The 21,120-nt window shown below is 41.6% G+C and overlaps 1 protein-coding gene across 1 annotated transcript in view; it reads right to left on the bottom strand.

Moving 5' to 3' along the window:
• The window catches only part of TBC1D22A (TBC1 domain family member 22A), a 123,748-nt gene that overhangs the window by 81,077 nt on the left and 21,551 nt on the right, over nt 1-21,120 (bottom strand). The window contains exons 5-6 of the mRNA XM_056846693.1: nt 6,549-6,619; nt 1,412-1,540 (exon numbers count right to left, since the gene is read on the bottom strand). Coding sequence (XP_056702671.1) covers nt 1,412-1,540; nt 6,549-6,619 — 200 coding nt within the window. The remainder of the gene's footprint in view (nt 1-1,411; nt 1,541-6,548; nt 6,620-21,120) is intronic.

Genomic DNA, 21,120 nt, shown 5'->3' with positions numbered 1-21,120 from the left:
ATGGAAATGAGACAGGTTAACAGCTCCCCTGTTCTACTTGATGCTACCTTTTTATACTGGGAAGCAACACACAGATACAAAAACAACTACCAAGTTGCTATTTGTCTCAGGTTAACACATTCCATTTCCTGAACCAAGTGAAAAGACAGTTTGTTCCCACTCTCCAAGAACAGAAAAGCAGGAGGATACTTTCAATCTGCTTCTTTTGATCTATTAATGCGAGGTATAAAAGCTGCTGCCTACACAAACTCCTTCAAGATGAAGATAAAACACAAGAAACACATAAAAGACATACCCAGAAGGTGAATGGAGGTTCAGGTTTACAGAAGAATTAATGGAGGATCAGGTTTACAGAGCAACCCCTGGCTAAGAGGATATATTTTGTAGTACATAAAAAGGTGTATCAGCTCTCCAGGATTTCAAAATAGACACGTTTTTTCTCAATAAAGACTTCCCAGAGCCTTGAATTATCCATTTCCTTCCATTGTTTAAAACAATGGTTTTCAAACTGTGTTCCTAGAAACCTCAAGATGCCTTGCAAGCTTACTGGGGGGTGGGGGCGGAGGTTCATCGGTAAAAGAAAAAATATATGCAGTTTGGCTTCTCCGAAAAGCAACCTGCCCAGCATTACTGCAAGAGAATCTCAGGCATGTTTCAAGGCTCAGGTGAAAAATGGTGAAGCTCAACAAAGGCTCCGTGCATAAAGCATGTGCATGCTACAACATGCCCCAGAACCCTCTGTACCACACAAGGTTCCCCATGGTCAGGGGTCCCCAAACAGAAAAGGCTTTCATGAAAGAAAGCAGTCTGGAAAGCATCATGTTAAAAAAAAAGAGAGAGAGGTTCTAGCCATACCCAGGGTTCACTGCATACTGAGGAGTAAATGCAAAGCAGCAGAAACCAATTTTGACGGTGTCATAAGACAGCACACCCACTGGGATTCCTGGTCCACTGGCTCCTCACGTGCTTAGAAGCTTCTGCTTGATCAAGCAGTTTTCTGTCATTGCTACCATGAGGAACACATGACCCCAGCCCAAGAGCAAAGAGGCTGTACCAGACACAAAAAGCCAGAAGCATGGGAAATCCTGCATCATATAATAAAGATTCAGCCAGAGAGAGAAAGAGCCGCCTACTTTAGGAATAGTCTACTGTAGGTATGAATATCAGGAAAGACAAGCAGCTTTTTTCTGTTAACCAAGCTAGCTGAACTCACCCGCCATATTACTAAGCAAGCATGATTCATAGTGAGTCTGATGCTCAGCATGGGATCAGCAAAAATGTAATGCTCTAAAGCACACGGACTTGTGTGCCATCTAGTAATACACCTAGCAGAAACAAACCATTTCAAAATGTTAAACATGCATGTGAAGTCACCCTTGCTGCACAAACATTTTCAAATTCATTCTTCCACCTGTCTATATGTATCCTGATGAGTTTCTTCATTTCTTGAGTTGTAATATTGTTCAACGAATGCAAAATACTCTTTCCGCTTTCTTTGCAAAGTGCCTTCTCTCCGATCTACATTGGCAGGGAGGTAACCCTGGAAAGCAAGGGAAAATATTAAAGCTGTGGCAAATTTAGTTTACCCCAAATTTAGTATGTTTCCCAGAGAACCCTTAGACCATCGAACAACAACCTTCTGGTGGTCCCCAGTCCAAAGAGTGTCCTGCTGGCCTCAACCAGGGCTTTTACTACCTTGGCCCGTCTGATGGAACAGTCTCTCCAGTGAGACCAAGGGCCTGCGGGACCCTATGGAGTTCTGCAGGGCCTGCAAGACTGACCTATTCCACCAGGCTTATGGCTGAGGCCTGCTACGATTTTTTCTCTACATAAATGCTGGCCTCCCTAACCTTCCACTAACTTTCCACTGCTGTCTCCTCCCCTTTTTACTATGCTGTAGGGATGTAATCATCCACTTGCCTGGCTGTAGCACAGATGCTATGATTATATGATTTCAGGGTGCCATCGGACATTTGTCCTTATTTAATGATTCTACAGGGCCACTTTAATTGATGTTTTTAATGGTGTTTTATCCTATTTTATTGTATTATATGTTTATATGCTTTGTGAGCCCGGCTTCAGCTGGGGAGGGCGGGGTAAAAATTTGACAAAATAATTACTTGATTAATTGATTAATGGGGGGAGGATTGACACAGCTGTTACCAAGGCTGTCCCAAAAAACTTAGAATGGGGTTGTACCCAACACCATCATTCTAGCGTGGGAGTGCTTTGGGGTGAGCCTGGAAGAAATGGGAGGGGACAAAAAGCCAAGGCAATGTCTCAACCAAAGACCAGCATTCCTATGTAAAAGTATGAAATCCTCTCCTCTACTTATAAAAGTCAGGTTTTTCCTAAAGAAACAGAATTATAGAATGAAAAGATCTCAAAAGCTAAGCAGGGTTGTCCCTGGTTAGTACTTGCATGGGAGATCACCAATGAATACCAGGGTCATTATGCACAGGAAGGCAATGGCAAATATCCTCTATCACAACAGTCTCTTGCCTTGAAAACCCTACTGGGTTGCCATAAGTTGGCTGAAACTTGACAACACCTTACACACACAAAGAGAAGATGGTTTCAGAGGTACTCTGCTATGTTTTTAGCCCATGCTAGCCTGATCTCATCAGATCTCAGAAGCTAAACAGCATCAGCCCTGGCAAGTATTTGGATGGGAGACCTCCAAGGAATACCAGAGTTGTGATGCAGAGTCAGGCAATGGCAAAGCACCTCGGAACATCTCTTGCATTGAAAACCCCACCAGGGGTTGCCATAAGTCAGATGTGACTTGATGGCCAAAATATATATATATAGGGGACCAATTGGACAGCGGCTTAGACGACAGTCAGAAACTTCCATTAATTTCATTAGTGGATCCTTGGGCCTTAAAAGTTGCTCTCTCTCTCTCTCTCCATTGACAACTCCTCCTGCTTGCATTGCAAACTCTTTAACATACATTACCTCACCCACAAGTCATGCCCACATTTGGGAAATGTCAACTCCCCTCAAACTCAATTTCAGACTTTGTCTACAGTTTGAATTTGCTACTGGCCCCCAATTAGCACCAACCCAAGTCTGCTCCCACTGGCATACCCGTACCTACTAATGTCTTGTGCACTCACAGAACCGAGAATTTGGGAAGTCTGTCAAAAAAGGCTTCACACCTATTAAGCTCGTTTTTCTATTTATATGGCAACATATCAGTGCTATTGAATCAAGAAGATGCTTAATTGTTGAGGAAAGTATGGCAGAGGCATCTGGAGGGGAAAGTTCATGGCCTTCAGAAGAATGAAGATACAGTCTATGTGGCAGAAGAAATATTTCTGCAAAGACACCCGTAGAAACTGAAGTACCATAGACCCCAGTGATCAAGGAGAGGGTATGACAGAACTTAATTTGATACTCAAGGATTTCCACTTACAAATTTAAGAAAACCAGGCACAGGAAAGCTTTCAAAAGCTAGATCTGCTTCACAGAAAAGCCAGACCTAAACTAGCCATTTTATAATCCTTTCATAGAGAAGAAACCATAAAGAAATACAGGCATGATTTGCAGTTGAGCACATATTAGCCTCTATGACAGTGATACTGCAAGCCATATGTGGTTCTTCTGGGCACTATTCCCCATTGTGGCAGCTAACTCATGCTCTAGAAAAATGAGCAAGGCCATTATGCTGTAGGTCTTGTGGTTAGCAGATGGTTCCCACCTTGAAACCACTGCCGCTAAAGAGCCTGGAGGACAGGTAAGTTGCAGGATGCAGGCCTCGTGCCAGTGATGGAAGTAAAGGACCTGTCCTGTCGAACAACCCTTCTCTGGAGCCTTATGCCAAAGCCCAAGCCAATGTTGGGAGAAGATTAAGGTGACCTCAGAGAAGAGTGAGTAATCACCACCACCACAGCGGCCACCCTTAAAAAGAGTAAGGAAGCCACAGTGGGATGGCACTGCTGTTACTCGCCTTTCTCCACAACCAGCTTGCTCTCTTCAAGGAGAATTGCCAAACTCATTCTCTTGCCTGACCTACTATGTGTGTTTGGTAGGGTAGACACAGGATATACAGTAGTTATGCAGCTCTTTTGATTGATGTAACTGCAGATGTGTCTCTCTGCAAGCTGTGGAGTAAGTACTGCTGCCTTTATGTGAAATTTAAAACAGAGCTCTAAACAAACCATTAGGAGGAGGTAGATTGAACATGTGATGGAGCACAAGACTGACCAGCTCATGAGACTAGCAAAGAAAGCTGAAAATCTATTACATTTGTATCTTGCCCATCCTTGAAGGAGTCCATGATGACACATGTGAAGATTCCCCACTTTAACCTCACACTGAGCTTGTGAGGTCATACAGCTAAACTGAGACTAGAAAGAAGGGCTGTAGCCTAGAACAAGGCAGATATGAGACACAGCAACTTGCTCAAGGCCAGCCAGTAGCAAACATGGTTCACCAGCATTTTGAACCAACATCTCCCTAGTCCAACATTTTATCCAATACACTACACCCACATGGGAGAAAATGTAAACGATCATGAATGGGGAAGTAGTATGTTCCCTGGGCTTTGCACTACAATCAGTAGCTAGTCGGTTTTGTCTAAACCACAGCTGTGGTGGCACACACTGTTTCCCAGGAATTTTAAATTACATTGGCTTAAGTTATGGCTCCAGATTCAATCTCTGATACTTAAGTTCCTATATACTAGCACTTTTGTATAGAATTAAATATTGAATTCTAGGCTGCATCTCATGTCAGGGGGTTTGTATTTTCTGTAGGACATTATTGGTCCCATTAGGAAAAAAAATTCACTTATGATGTTAAATGTAGCTGTCCTAGGGATACCAATATTTCCTCCCGTCTGTGATATTTTGCTGTTAATCAGTTTAAAATATTAATCTAAGCACTCCTCCTGTTGGACAGGTTCAATATCCTGCTCTCTTCCAAGGCTTTTTTAAAATTTCTACAACTAAGAACGCTTACATCAGGCACATGCTTAATTCCTTTATGTATCCCTTTGCTTTAAATTTTTTTGTAAACTTATTTGTAATCATTCTGCAGGGGTCTATTTGCACATCTGAATGTCAGAAGTAGTTTGAATAAACGGATTTTAAGATAAATAAACACACGGAACTTTTGAAAGCAGATATATGGGCAGAAAACTAGGCAAGCATTTTGAGGCACTACTCATGAAGGGAGTTTGCCTAAGCCGGCAGCTAACCAACTGTATGGGCAGAGGGGCAGAGGGATGGGGCTCCCTTAGTGCTCAGAAGCATTCAGCTGAACCCTCACTGCTGCATGGGACAGAGGAATGTTGGTGAGGCTCAGCACAACTCTGTGCAGGAAATAAGGTGCCAAAAAGTTGTTCTGGCAGTCTCATTTGCTAATTTTTTTAAAAGTTTGAATAAAAGGGGAAAGTATGTTCTGATTACCTTTTTGTCAAGCTATTGCCTTTCTAGTAACCTTGCAATTTAATACATTTTATTTTTACAGCTAGTTATAGGGAAAACTTTATATGTTACACTCTAATTTCTGGCCTTGTGCGCAGAGAACATAGGTAAGAAGTTTAAAACCCTTATTCAGGGATAAAAGTAGCTAAATAAACACCTTTGAATTTAATTTTGGCACAAAAAATATAGCATCAAGCAAGCAGGAACATGACAAAAATATCTAATGCAGACTGCTTTTACTTTGTTTCCCAAAAATAACCCCCTCCCCAAATTAAAGAACAAAACTCATATTCAAGGGGGTTTACCATTGTTCTTTGTGGGTAAAAGGGTAGTCAAACTCTGCTTGTACTTCAGGCTCAGACATCAGAACTTTAAATATACTTTTTTTAAAAAATAATTACAGTATTTTGTATCCTTAATTTTAATTGCAAGAGACTATTTATTAAATATTCACAGTTAAGAGCTGCATCTGAATTTTGGATTAGAAAGCACTAAACCCGGAAATTTCACGAGACTCATTAGGAACAGAAAACCTTTTAAAGGCTGAAAAATCAGACACTCCACATTCCCCACAGATTTATCCCCCTCAAAAAGGGGGGCTGCTTAAACTATTAATTTCTCAAAAATTCAACAGTGCTGAAGTGCTGTGACATGTTACTCCCAATGTTAAAATGCTAAAACTTGCTGATGAAGTAGCAGCTATGTTCTCTGGAGCACACACCATGGATGTGCATGAAACATCATCACAACTTTTAGTCTCTCCAGTGAGAAAACGATCCGAGTTAAATGCCAATACCCATAAACGCCAGACTCTCTAGTTTACACATTTGTTACAAAAGATACTCCTGTGACTAGAATATATTTAGTTTCACTACAGTGCGCTGAAATGCATCTCGCCCCCCCCCCCAGCATCATGGGTGGGGGGAGAGGAGGAGAAAAAATTAGCACTGTCTTGATTTACTGCTCTATTCTCTTATGACAAACCAAGCTTGAAATTGAGAATGGAAGTGCGTTCTTTTTTTCTCACTGTTTTGAAGTACCACTGATTAGCTATGACTCAAACAAAGTGATGTGGTCAGAAATAAAGCTATTATCACAAAACACAGGAGTACTTACTGAAAGCAGCTTCCATGTGATTGGCCGGACTGGTTTTGGAATTCCCGACCAACTCAGTTTCCGCAGTTCTTCTGCTCTCCCACCCCGCAACAAAAAGAAAGAAACAGCAGACTTCAGTAAGAAGATAGCACACAAAACACCTATAGGTTAATTCCATGCACTATATTAGAAAAAATAAGTTTTATATTAACAGGTCAAAGTTATCCAAAATACAAGGTAGTATACATGAAGCTTCTAGATCAGTGATTCTCAGACTTTAGCAATCCAAGGACCCACATTTTGGTAATTTTTTTCACAGCCCCCCAGCCCCAGCCCTCCTTCACCGGCACAAAACAGATGCCAGGCAGCCTTTTCTCAAAGCACACGTGGCAAGCCGCGTGTGACCTGGGAAGGGTTTTGTCCTTCCATATCCTCAAAATAATACAATGACTGTCAAAGAAGCTATTTATCACTTTAAAAGATTTAGGAGACATTAAAAAGCAAGTGTAAGAAAAAATGTTTTTACTGCCTGTACAGACCTAAGACACCACATCTCCGAGGGTAGCCAGTTCCATAGGGCCACAACTCAAGAGGCCCTGACTGAAGTTTGAATCTGTTTTGTTCCTAGATTGGAAGGGTCTTTGCTCCACAGACAGCATTGCTTAATACTTAGTCAGGTGGCTCCTACCCCTATCCTACCACTGAGCAAAATATTTTTATTATTATTAAAATATTTATACCCCACCTTTCCTTCGGGCTCAAGGTTGAGACCATCCTCCAGCTTAAGGAGACTTCCTCCAACTTAAGTGGATCTTCTGTTGGAAGGAGAGCTACTTCAGCTGGAGTTGGAGGAAGGTTCCTTAGGCTGAAGGAAGGCTACTTAAAGGATGGTTGGATCCACCCCGTTATATAAAGGCCAGCCATACAGAGGTAAGAAGGAGCCTAGAAACACTTTCAGAGCAGCTCACAGATAAAGGGACCGGCATCACTCAAAACCTGAACTTATGCTATTAAACTGAAAACTGTCATTGGCTAATATTCTCTGTGAATGCAGAGTAGAGTCTCCCTCTATGCTGGTATTACCAGCATTGTAAAACAGTGAAAACTTTGATACCAGAACTGTAATGGCTGCATTAGGACTGTTCCAACCAACCAGAGTCCCTAACCCTGAGTACTGCTACTTAGCAACCAATCAGGTTATGTTTGACTAGTACTCTGAGGAGATCTTAAAGCTAGGTAACAGCAGCCGTCTGAGTTTTTCAGCCTCTGAAAAGGGGAAGCTCCCTGCCTTCATTCCTAAACATCAAAGCAGCACTCCACTTTGGGATGATAATGAGGAGGGATGATGCCACACCACAGTATCTGGAGGCACGTTTAAAAAGACTATGGGAATGGACATGCATATCCCCCAGTAAGTTGAAGTACTCCTTTTGAAACAGGAACATGGAAATGAAGAGTCTGCCAAAACGATGCATTAACCACTAAACCACAGGGCTATAATGAAATAATTATTCGCTTCTATAGCCAATCTTTATAGGTTATCAGCCTTCTGACTGAAGAGAAGTCAGAAGTTTGTTTATTCCAGGTGTCAAGTGAAAACCTTGTATCCAAGCCAAAGATCACTCAAGGTTTTTAAAAGATTTTTTTATTTAAAATCAATCTAACCACTCTTGAAATGATTAAATATGAAAGAATTATACATAATGGCATAAAAATACTTACATATGTAAATGAAATCAAAAACAGAAAGACATCCCTTATCCTGTCTATCTTAAGACAGAAAGATGAAGATAGAATACGATTTCTGTGATTCTCACCAAAGCACTTGCAGAAATATTAGTCCCACAACCCCCCATCCAAGAGGTTTGGGGTGTTTTGGGCGTGGCTATCTTATACTGGCATAAGATCATAAAATTCAAGTAACTATCAAAACCAATTAATTTGTCTCCTTCAATATATGATAAAAATGTGTCTGAGGTTAGAATTAACTTTCCCACAGAAACTTTGCAAGCCAGCTTTGATTTGACATCTGCAACCCAGGCTCACAGAAGAATAAAAGAAGTCACCCACTTTATAACGAAGGCCAATTTTCAGAATCAAATTTGAGCAAAACACTGCCTGACCTTACTGATTCAGAGACTTTTCTGCCCAGTAATTAACTAATAAGGGCTATCATATGTGACTAGCTTGCACGTGTGAAACTGTATCCTGACAGTAACTTGACTTCTCTTCCTGAGAAAAACTTTCTATTCTTACTCACTTCGAATCACCCAAACAAGAATACTGCTTTTTAACAAATGTATCCAGGTTAAGTCTATAACTGGTTTTCTGCTGGCTTCTACAAGTTCAAACCATTTCCATTTCCTTTTTTTCCCCCAAAGGGACACATTGCTCAGAAGGCGGCTAAGGGGAGACATGATAGAGATCTATAAAATTATGCATGGTTTGGAGAGAGTGGACAGGGAGACGTTTTTCTCCCTCTCCCATAATACTAGAACATGGGGTCATCTGCTAAAGCTGGAGAGCGAGAGATTCAAAACAGATAAAAGGAAATATTTTTTCACACAACGCATAGTTAAGTTGTGGAACTCCCTGCCCCAGGATGTGGTGATGGCTGCCAGCTTAGAGGGCTTTAAGAGGGGAGTGGACATATTCATGGAGGAGAGGGGTATTCATGGTTATTAGTTAGAATGGATACTGGTCATGCTGCATACCTATTCTCTCTAGTATCAGAGGAGCATGCCTATTATTTTGGGTGCGGTGGAACACAGGCAGGATGGTGCTGCTGCACTCGTCTTGTTTGTGGGTTCCTAAAGGCACCTGGTTGGCCACTGTGTGAACAGACTGCTGGACTTGATGGGCCTTGGTCTGATCCAGCAGGCCCTTTCTTATGTTCCTACTCCAGAGAAAGATTTTTACCACATCTGGCTGACTATGAGTGTTGTTCAAGACACCTCAACAGCATTTAATTTTTAGTGGCAACTCTAAAACATTTGGAATTCTAAAACTTTGGAACTCCCTCTTCAGGGAGATTCACTTGTCTCCTCTATCCATGTCTTTTGCCATCAGGTGAAGACTTCTTTGTTTCATCTGGCATACTGTCAGGTCTGTGTCTCAGTTAGTTTCGTTTCCCCACCAAATGGCCTTCAAGGTTTGTTTTGCTTTTGTAGACTCTTTGAAGCCGACAGTAACCCGTGAGAATCACGGTGCCCTTGGACTGTTTGTAATCTGTAATCTCTTGAAACTGTGCTGTGCTGTTGAATGCTTTTTTCTATGCTTTTATATTATCAAGTGTAAGACAATTTGCTCGATTGCTATCTTAATGTCAGCACTTGGCCTAACCAGAACCACAAACCACAACAGGAGATGAAATTGTCCATAGAAGCTGGCTTTACTGGTAAGAAAGGCTAGCAGAGCACAGAGAAGCTAAGGCAGCAATGGAGCAAATTGTCTTACACTTGATAATATAAAAGCATAGAAAAAAGCATTCAACAGCACACCACAGTTTCAAGAGATTACAGATTACAAACAGTCCAAGGGCACCGTGATTCTCACGGGTTACTGTCGGCTTCAAAGAGTCTACAAAAGCAAAACAAACCTTGAAGGCCATTTGGTGGGAAAACAAAACTAACTGAGACACAGACCTGATACATACCCTCAATAACAGTTATTGGCCCTCCTTCTAGTGTTATTTGTTTACATGTTTTAACTGAATTTTAAAATTAAAACAATTAAAAATACAGTTACCGTTGTTTAAACGTTTTAATGTGTCTTATGGTCACTGCCTTGTGGACCCTGAGGAGATTGTTTATTTAAAATTTTTTAATGCCACCTTTCAAACAAAAATCCATTCTAGAAAGTGGCCTATTCAACAAATTGTGGGGGGTTTTGTTGTTGTTTTTAGAATACCCCAGTATGGTGTAGTGGTTAGGAGCAATGGACTCTAATCTGGAGAATCGGGTTTGATTCCCCCCTCCTCCACATAAGCGGCAGACTCTAATCTGGTGAACTGGGTAGGTTTCCCCACTACTACACATGAAGCCTGCTGGGTGACCTTGGGCTAGTCAGTTTTCTCTGAACTCTCTCAGTCCCACTTACTTCACAAGGTGACTGTTGTGGGGAGAGGAAGAGAAGGCAATTGAAAGCCGCTTTGAGTCTCCTTAAAAGGTAGAGAAAATTGGGGTGTAAAAACCAGCCATTCTTCTATATTTGACTGTCACTAACTATAGCCAAGAGAGACAACCATGATAAGTGTTATAGCACACTGAATGCCACTAACTACAGCCAAAAGAGGCAACCATGGTAAGAGTTAAAGCAAACTGAAGCAACTTTGCCACAAGCCAAAAATATATGGCTATAAAAGAAAGTCTCTCAAAACACCATTTAAGTAATAAGGCAGCAAGCCAAGTCCTCAGTAGGCCATCTTGTACTTTAATTAGGCACTGGCCCACCTTTCTGAGGTGTCACAGTACCATCTGTTAGCACGACAGGAACCTCTGCCCTCTTTCCTGCAAGACTAGTCACAGCCCATTTGCACACAGGACTTCTGACGCTGTAATGCAAAATCAAAGGTATGTGACGTGTCCTCAGATTTCCCTCCCCCCTTTGTTGTTCGTTTCAGCTGACCCACTTCCAAACAAACTCAGACTGGAAGTTTACTAAGTGGGGGAGAGGGTGCTAGTGAACTTAAACATGGATATGCATCTATTTGCATAAGGAACTGAAATGTCGTATCATGCTAACTAAGCCACAGAAATGACTAATGTTTATGCATGCTCATATCCATACCTACTTGTAGCTAGAGACAGGAAGTGAAAGATTAACTTCACAGTCTCGCCCCCACCATATCAAAGAGTAATGAATACAAGAACTATTATGTCCTGTGTGTCTCAAGCACATATGAGAAATGGGCTTTGCTAGTTACCAGATAATTTGGGCAAAACTCCATTACTCATTAGAGGGGGGTGTAAATAAAGAAATAATCTGGTGATTTCTGAACACTCTCACAACAGGGTTTCATACATGTTCAAAATAAAAGTAGCTCAAGACAAACTGCTTTCATCATTAATATACAATAGATTGATGTACGTTAACAGACTAAATGGGCCCCTTTGGTAGGAGGAGGGGGAAATTTTGGGCATGTATTTGGCCAATCTAGATTGGGATCTTTGTGTGTATAGACTGAGGTTTATCATATTATTCACTCCCTGGAGGAGAAAACCTATGACAGCAGGCCATAAAAGAATGTAGAAAACCATGATTTAAATCAAGTCTTACTGACCAGTGATTTGAATCAGGATTTAAATCAATTTGATTTAAATCAAATCCACCCTGTTTATGAATTTGTATTGTTTACCTGATCTACTTATATACATACTTTCTGGCTGAATGGGGGAGAAGAGACAGACTATGCATGCGTTGAAGAATTGTTTTTTGCAAAATATTTACCTTTTAAAAATATTTTCTTTAAAACATTTGCAAACAAGCTGTGCGGGACAGAAGGAGACACAGCATCCAGAAAAAGCACAAAATTCAGAAGCATATTTTCTGACATAATATTACATTTACAGAAGGAACCATTCCCCCCGAGAAGACAGTGCACACACATGTAACAAAGACCCCAGCTGCCAGAGTCCTGGATTGGGACCCCAATTCAGAAACGATGCATCTTTGAATTACTAAGCCAGGATGACCCTTTAAACTTGTTTCTAAGGAAAAACCAAACATTGGAAGTGCCAGGATGTTCAAGATTAAGCTTCATTTAATACAATGTAGTTTGGAAAATAAGATGTTTATTCCATTAACAGTGTTTAGAATAGATATAGAGCTTCAAAGAGCTTCACACCCATTACCACCTAACTATAATCAAGACAACAGTTCTACAGGGTAGATCAGCATTATTAAGTTTATGTTGCAAACTGGGAGGAGGTGGGGTGAGAGGCAGGGCTTGTCAAAGGCCAAAGGAGTTTTTTTTATGCCAGCGGCAAAATCTGAACCAGGGACTTCCTGCATTAGAGCCAATCCTTTATGAATGAAATGCTTTTTTTGAAGATAAGGAACTAAACACACTGTCTTAGCTGTCATTTAGTCTCTTAAAATACAAATAAGAAACATGTAATTACTACATTTAAGCTGTCCCTCCTTCAAGAAGCTCAAAACAGTGTATATGTTTCACCCATCCCACCCTCCTCAGAGTGTTCTGTGAGGTAGAGTAAGCTAGAGGAAGAAAGAAGAGACTCAAGATCTCAAAAGCTTCATGACTTACTCAGCCAATCCCAGCCAATAAACATCAAATAGAGGGGTGGCATCATCACTCTTTCTGCCAAAACAGTATTATCTCATCTCTGGCAGCACCCCCCCACCACCAGCAGAAATGTCTCCTATCCTAGAAAGTCAGCAAAGGCAGGTCCAGCAAGTGGATACTCGTGTCCCCTCATGGGACAATGTTTCCTCACTGGGTCTCTTACTCCCCAACAGACTGATCCTTCTCAACAGCAGCACAAGAGGTACTAGCAGGAATGACAGTGTCAAAAGCACTCCTCAACTGCTTCTTTCACTCATATACTTCATCGCCACACCACCCTACTTAATGACATAACACATCTCTTCTAAACACTGAAGCTTATACTTCAAAAGTCTTGGACACAGGGAATCTGTTGTTCTAATCACACCATGCTGGCTCTCCAGACCCAGACAGTACTTCACCCGTTCTCAAATGTAAGACCAATGATGGACACAAAAAACATAGTACACAACACATGCTTTTCTTTCAAGTGTTGAAAGATTAGAATTAGGACACTTGACTACCTCAGCAAAGATGGTATCACAACCAATGTCAGAGACCAAATCATTTGCCCAACTCCCTATGCTTTGCACAAACAAAAACAGTTGTGTCTGAAATGAAGTGCTTGGTTCAGTCAATGTTAAAGGAACACTTCCAAAAGGTCTAATTACATACACCGCTCTCTCAATATCATTGATTTCACAGCCAATGTTCTACAGGATTTAATTAGAAAAAGGTTAATACTGTGTGGTGTCATTTGGACTGGCTCCCTCCCCCCTTCCCGTGACTGAAATAGTAAGAGCCTATAGGTGGACACTGAGGGTTTTTTTTTTTTCAATGTTAAATAATCTCAACATTGGTCAACATACTCATGGGCACAACATTCATGCAGGGGGGAAAATGCTTGTGACAATGGAAATGTAATGAAGGAAAGGAAAGGGATCTGCCAGACAAACAATACTTGAGAAATAGGGATCAGTACCAGCAACTTTCCACAGTAGAAAGCACTTAAGTTGTTTTAACCCAAAATTTAGACTACAGCCACACTCTTATTTTTTTTAAAAAAGGAGACACAAAACTACAGATGGTACCTTGACACATGCACATTCTCCCCCTTAATTTTCACAATTTTAATGAATACAGGCAGCATCGGGAGAGGGAAGAGAAGTCACTGTGGTAACAGGAATAAGGAAGCACAAGACCATAAAGAAATCAGAGGTTTGGCTTTTGAACATGTATTATAACACCGTATCTTTAAAAAATGTTTACCACCAAGATCTGAGATTACATCAAGTGTAGTGAAACTAGGCATTTTTCCAGTTTAACATTCGCTTCATTTCTCTCTTCTTCCCGACCCTTGGAAATTTTTGCTTCTATTCTGCACCTTTTGAATCTTCCTTAGCAACCACCTGCTCCTTAAGCAACACTGCTCTGCATATGAAGTACTATGGCTCTATCTGAAGGCAGGAAACAAATTTAAAGCCTAGGTGTTATGTTCGATCACTGCATTGTACCCTTTTACATCCCCCCCCCACCATAACCTAGCATGACTTATAAACATGGACATCTGCCAACCTGACCTTTGTAGGCATTGTTCTGCCCAGGGGCTTGCAGCTAGCACAACTAAGTGATTCAGGTAGCACAATATTAACCTAGCCTCCTGCTTCCATTCTTGGCACAACCACTTGCAAGAAATTTACATGAATGTCAGTGTCACTTCTCAGTATGCAAGAATAGATTCCAACTTAAGCTCTTTAGTTATGTAGGTGCATGGTAAAATGGGACAAACAACTGATCTGTCTAGCCTGGCTGAGGCTAAAACTGTAGCCAGGACATCATGACCCCTCCATATCAATAAGGAATGCAAATTAAGAGGTTTTTAAATGTGTCAAAAGCATTGCAAGTGCCCAGGGTTGTCAGTTCAACCTGCTGCACTAAGCAAACTAAAACTGGGCTTTAGCAGCAGATTTTGTTTAACTCAAGAAGGCTCAGCATTATCTAGAGGAGTAGTATTCAGCCCATGACTTGCAGAAAGCCGCATTTGCAATTACTATCAACCAAAAGAGGCAGATAACTACTGCATGCCCTATGCACCACCCTCTCAAAGACACACACAGCAGTACAAGATTAAACTATTAAACATAACTATATCCACAGCTACATCCACATGATTTTCCAGGTCCTGTGCTTCTATCCCTAGCACAGGATCTGCAGCTCACCCATCCTCCAGTCCTTTTGGTAACACATGACTCAAGGCAGGAACCATATGTCAGCAACAAGCCTCACCAGGAATGGCCTTGTCCACTTTCCTGGAACATGGGGTGGGTGCCACATTGGGGAATGGTGCTTAGCAGAACATGTGCCTTCTGGGCCACCGAGTGAAAGTCACTGATCTATACTCCTCTGGAAGGTATTACTTTAACACAGTAGGTCAGGGCTATGTATACCTCGTGAAATGCATGCCACACATTGAAAGTTTTTACAAGTACACACATCCTTTTCCGTGCTGCCATTAAAGTTTAGGTGACCTATGAAAAGATCTTTCAGCAAAGACAAGTCAGCACACACAAAGCGGAGCCTTAACACAATGAATAATGTAACATTTCTACCCCACCAGAAGACTATATTACAGAAGACTATATTACAGGCTCAGCAAGATGCTTGGTTTTTCTGCGACTGTCTTCAATTATACTGAGGCTGAGTTATGGCTTTTATCCTAACATTGCTTATTTGTAATTTGATTCCATTATGTTTTAAACTACGTAGTTATGTTTGGCATAACTTCTCTCTATCAAAAATTAGGATCCAGCTATAACCTGAAAGTCACCAACTTGAGACCGCTTAGAAATCATCCACATAACTATTCCCAATATTTTCTTAGAACCAATATAGACCCTTATATCACTTCCATTTTTTTGAACCATAATATTTCTGGCACCGTAATTCTTAAAGGGGACCCACAATTCCTGTGGTGCATGCATTATTCATCTTGTGACACAAAGTGGTTATTTCATTGAGATGACTGTAAATCGCTACATGAAGTAACGGCTTGCATGAACAATTAAATGATAGACATGATAAACTAGATTTATAAGCTTTGCATTCTTTAAAGAAATTGTAGCATAATTTAGCTATAAAGAGCTAGAAGATTCCTCCAAGACAATAGATCCCTGGGCCTGCAGCTCCCCCAACAGCATCTGGGAAGCCAGGCACAGCACATGCAGAAAATGGTTTTAATAAAAGGACTTGATATTGCTATGGTAACCACAGCAACCAGTTTCTAAAAAAGAATAATAGCACTGTTAGGTGCTTCATTAATTTTTTCCCCTAGCAAATACTGCTCTTAATCTTCTCAGCTGAACAAAAGTGTTATTTGAAAGCATGCAGAAACAGAAAATAAGTCAATACAAACAGTCTCTGAATGAGTTAAACCCTTCGGAAAAAGAGAGAAGCTAACTCAGGCAGAAAGTTGGAAAAATTAATAAGTAGTAAAATAGATGAGGTGGAGATCTGAAAGAAATAGAAAATAAGTGCATACCAGATTAAGAAATGAAAGACAGCAGAGACTGTTTAGAAGATCATTAAGAAAGGATTTCAGATACAGTTGGTCATAAGGGCAATCGAAATAAATGAAGAGTGTTCATCTGCATAGCAGCAGTACTTCATAAAACTTATATCCTGTGCAGTTTTCCCTGCAAATATTTACAGCTCCTTTAGTACTAGCTTATGTGGAACATTTCAAAATCACAATCTCAATCTTAACTAATGGAATACATATTCCCGACCATATAATGCCAGCAAAATCTACAACCCAAAACCCCATTTCTTTGGAAGTGGGGGGGGGGGGGAGAGAAAACTAATGCGACGATGAAGCCAGTCAAATTCTAAGATCTGGCAAACTCCAAGTTTCTCCTCTTCCTGGCCAAGGCAAGCAATACAAGTCCTGATAACTGAAAGCAGCAAAGAGAGACATGAAAGCAACTCCATTGCTGTAATTCCTGTGATCACATTTTTGATCATAGGAAAGAATCTAGCCTGCTACTGCTGTTTAATGTTGTTGTCCTCCAGAGAAACATAGGAGGGGAACATGGTATTTGCCACTCCCTAGCAGCCTGACTACACATTACACACCATATGAATGCTGTAAAAAAGGCAAATTCCATGCTGGCCGTAATTAGACGAGGAATTGAGAATAAAACTGCTGACATCATACTGCCCTCGTACAAATCTCTGGTGAGACCACACTTGGAATACTGTGTACAGTTCTGGTCACCGCACCTAAAAAAGGATATTACAGAGCTTGAGAAGGTGCAGAAAAGAGCAACCAAAATGATTAGGGGACTAGAGCAACTGCCCTATGAGGAGCGGTTAAAACGCTTAGGGCTGCTTAGCTTGGAAAGAAGGCGGCTGAGGGGAGACATGATAAAGGTCTATAAAATTATGCATGGTTTGGAGAGAGTGGACAGGGAGAAGTTTTTCTCCCTCTCCCATAATACTAGAACACGGGGCCATCTGCTGAAGCTGGAGGGTGAGAGATTCAAAACAGATAAAAGGAAGTATTTTTTCACACAACGCATAGTTAAATTGTGGAACTCCCTGCCCCAAAATGTGGTGATGGCTGCCAACTTGGAAGGCTTTAAGAGGGGAGTGGACATGTTCATGGAGGAGAGGGGTATTCATGGCGACTAGTTAAAATGGATACTAGTCATGATGCATACCTATTCTCTCCAGGATCAGAGGAGCATGCCTATTATCTTAGGTGCTGTGGAACACAGGCAGGATGGTGCTGCTGCACTCGTCTTGTTTGGGGGCTTCCTAGAGGCACCTGGTTGGCCACTGTGTGAACAGACTTCTGGACTTGATGGTCCTTGGTCTGATCCAGCAGGGCTTTTCTTATGTTCTCTATGCAGAGAATAAGCAACAGGTAGAGACAGAAAGTGGAAAATCTATTTGATACAGAGTAGTCTTGTGGAAAGAATATCAGACTAGGATCTGGGAGATGGAGGTTCTAATCCCCTCCCCAGTCATGAAACTTGCTGGGTGACCCTGGGCCAGCTGCACTTTTTCTCCACCTAACCTTCTTCAGAAGACTGCTGTGAGAATTAAGGAAAGAAGGGAGAACCGTCTTTGGCACTCTGATCTGCTCAGAACCAGTGAGATAAAAATGCAACAAATAAAATAGTGGCTCACCCTTCACAAGGTTTATCCTTCCTTGTTTTACCCTCACCACAACCTTGTGAAGTAGGTCACCCAGAGAGCTTCATCACAGAAGGAAGATCTGAACCCAGCTCTGAAATTTTAGTTTGACACGTTAACCACTACACATACTGGCAACAGCCATGAGCAAAAGAAACTAGTGGTCGTCAGTCTTCTTTTATTGCAAGTGTTCCCAGTTCCTCCTCAGGGAAATAACAATAGTCATGAAGAGGCAGCTGGCAGGTCCTCCTTCACTGTGTGCATAACTCGTTATGACTTCTATTACTGCCAGCTTTTTCATTGCCTTTTGATAGGGGAGAAGTCAGAATTTTCAACAAGAGAGTTTTCACATCCTGGGGAGCAAGGCTCTGTGAATAATCTGTTTAATTTTCTGATGTTCAATAGCCTTCAACCAATAACCTCAAAGCATCACTGTAATGCTTGTACATTACATGCATCAAAGAAGGGTCATCTAGCTTCTCCAGGTAAAAGACCTCAGGTAGGAGAGCTGTTGGGACAAGACACTAGGGAACTGATGTCAGAGTGTATAATACTTGATCAACCAACAGACTGACTGGGAAGTAGTCAGCATCACCTGTCCATATGTAATCAATGGTGTACAGTATACATAAGTTGTACAAGAACCACAATACAATTACAGGCAGATTTAAGATATTGCTGGGGGCAGGGGTTGTCTAAGAGCGGGGATCATTCCAAGATGCAAGGGTCTGTGCTGTCAATACATAATTGTTTGCCTACCCACCCCTATTTCCATCCTCAAATACGCTACACAGAACTTTCATTAGGTATCAGTAGCTTCTTGGTGTTCTCCAAAGTCCCATAAGAGGTAAAAACAAGAGCATGTCTTCCACCTGATCTTCTGCATGTACCAGAAAGCTAGGAGTTGGACCTCATTTCATTTCCAAAGGAGCTCTTGCACAAGTAGTCTCCAAAACCAGACAAGACCTCCATCCCCTGCAATTCACAGAGAATTTGCAGGAGGCGCACTGACCACTGGGGTATTGATGAGGAAGTAAGAAGAAGAAGAGTTGGTTTTTATATCCCAATTTTCTCTGCCTTTAAGGAATCTCAAACCAACTTATAATCACCTTCCCTTCCCCTCCCCACAACGGACACTTTGTGAAAAAGGTGGGGCTAAGAGAGTTCAGAGAGAACTGTGACTAACCCAAAGGTCACCCAGCAGGCTTCATGTGGAGGAGTGGGGAGCCCAGAGCACATGGCGCCCAGAGACTAGCAAATTTGAGCTTCAATGAGGCAGCTGTGTTAACAGATCCCTGGACCACCATTCAGAATCTCTCCACCCTTCATGCATGTGGAGGGGCTAACAAATCTTACAGCTGAGCAGGGGCAGATTGGTCATATAACTTATAGGAAATGTTTAGTGTGGGCTACTGCCTGGGGGGGGGGGGCACCAGAAACTAGGAACAAGCTCAGCAACGAAGCAGATGCACTGCCAGCACTGCAGGGGACAATCAGCACAGACCTGGCCAGTGGCACCAAGGGTGCTCACTCACCCACTACTTATTCCTGCAGTGCTGGCTTGCAGCACTTTACAGGGGCACTCAGCTTGGCTTACTCATGGGCCATTTTAACTTTCCAGTCCACCCTGACATTCAGCCAAGTTTCTCCCAGCCTTTTTTAGGCCTTTCTCCAAATCCCAAATAGCTGGGTAAGTCAGGTCTCCGACAGTACTGCCTCATCATCCAGTTCCTCTGAGACCATAGTGCCTGCCATATAAACTCACTTTTTCTCATATTGCTGTACAATGTATTAATGCCCAGGTTTGCTAATTAGCTTTACAGTTGTCCTAGAAAGAGCTCAGTGTAAAAGAAAAATCAAAGGGGAGAGTAAGAAAAGCATCAACTGGAAAATCTGAGAGTGAATGCTATAAAATATGGGTGAGAGTGAAGAGCTCGGATGGAATTTTGATATCATGGTTTTAACCTGGCAGTAAAAGTAGCACCAATTTCAGATTGTGACCGATAGACAAACTGTACAGCCTGGGAAGGATCAGAGGTGGCAGGGCAAAAAAAATGACTAGCTTAAAAAAAACAAAACACCAGAGTACAGAAAGAGAACTCAGAGGAGCTAAAAATAAGTAAAACCATTTCCACTGCTCAGATTGAAGATAAAGTGAAGAGTAAGGAATGACAAATACTTCTCCAACAGAGAGAACATGTAATAGGCACTTTAAAAGGAGGCCAAAATACATAAGGAAAAACAAAGCTTGCGGAACAGAAAATTCACATTCTCAGGTTGTTACAACAAGGAAAGCAATATATTAGTTGAAGCTTTGTTGCTATACATGGAGGAACCCTCACATCCAGAAAGGGTTGGATTCTGTGAACCTTCCATCCAGTTTTCCTCCAACACAGACAGAAAGGCTTTCCTCCACCAGAAGAAGCCTTTCTCCATCAGAAAAGGTCATTCTCCAATAGATGAAGTCTTTCTCATTTGAAGAAAACTTAACAGAACTGAATCATAGGATCCAACCTAGCAGAAGGGAGTCATAGGATCCAACACAAAGTTTCCAAGAATTTGGGAAGAAAAAGGTAGTGGGAAGAGAACACATGAAGCTGCCTTATACTGAATAAGACCCTTGGTCCATCAGACTGGCAGTGGCTCTCCAGGGTCTCAGGCAGAGGTCTTTCACATCACCTACTTGCCTAGTCCCTTTAACTGGAGATGCCGGGGATTGAACATGGGACCTTCTGTATGCCAAGCAGATGCACTACCACTGAGCCACAGCCCCTCCCCAAAGAGGACAAACATAACACAAAAGAACACAGGATGTCTATTTAAAAGTGTGATGAGACTTGGACTAAAAATGAAATACCCTCTAGGCACAGAAATATATGTCTGCTATATTCAATAGACTTCTCTGGAATGTCACTGAGCAACATAACTCTCTCTGCAGACCTTCACAATGCAAAACCAGTAACATTTCTGTAGGAGACAAGTAAGTTCTCTCCAGAGCAGGCCCACTGAACCATCTAGAGATTGTGTACAACTTCCAGCAACAGCTAAGTGTTATAAGCATGTGTTTTAGTAGTGATTAGTGATCTCCCCTCTGTGCTTTAAATATCATCCTTG

Source organism: Euleptes europaea, chromosome 3 (genome assembly GCF_029931775.1).
Source record: "Euleptes europaea isolate rEulEur1 chromosome 3, rEulEur1.hap1, whole genome shotgun sequence".
Classification (NCBI taxonomy): domain Eukaryota; kingdom Metazoa; phylum Chordata; class Lepidosauria; order Squamata; family Sphaerodactylidae; genus Euleptes; species Euleptes europaea.
Note: the sequence above shows the minus strand (reverse complement) of the source record. Positions and strands in the feature narration are given on the sequence as shown.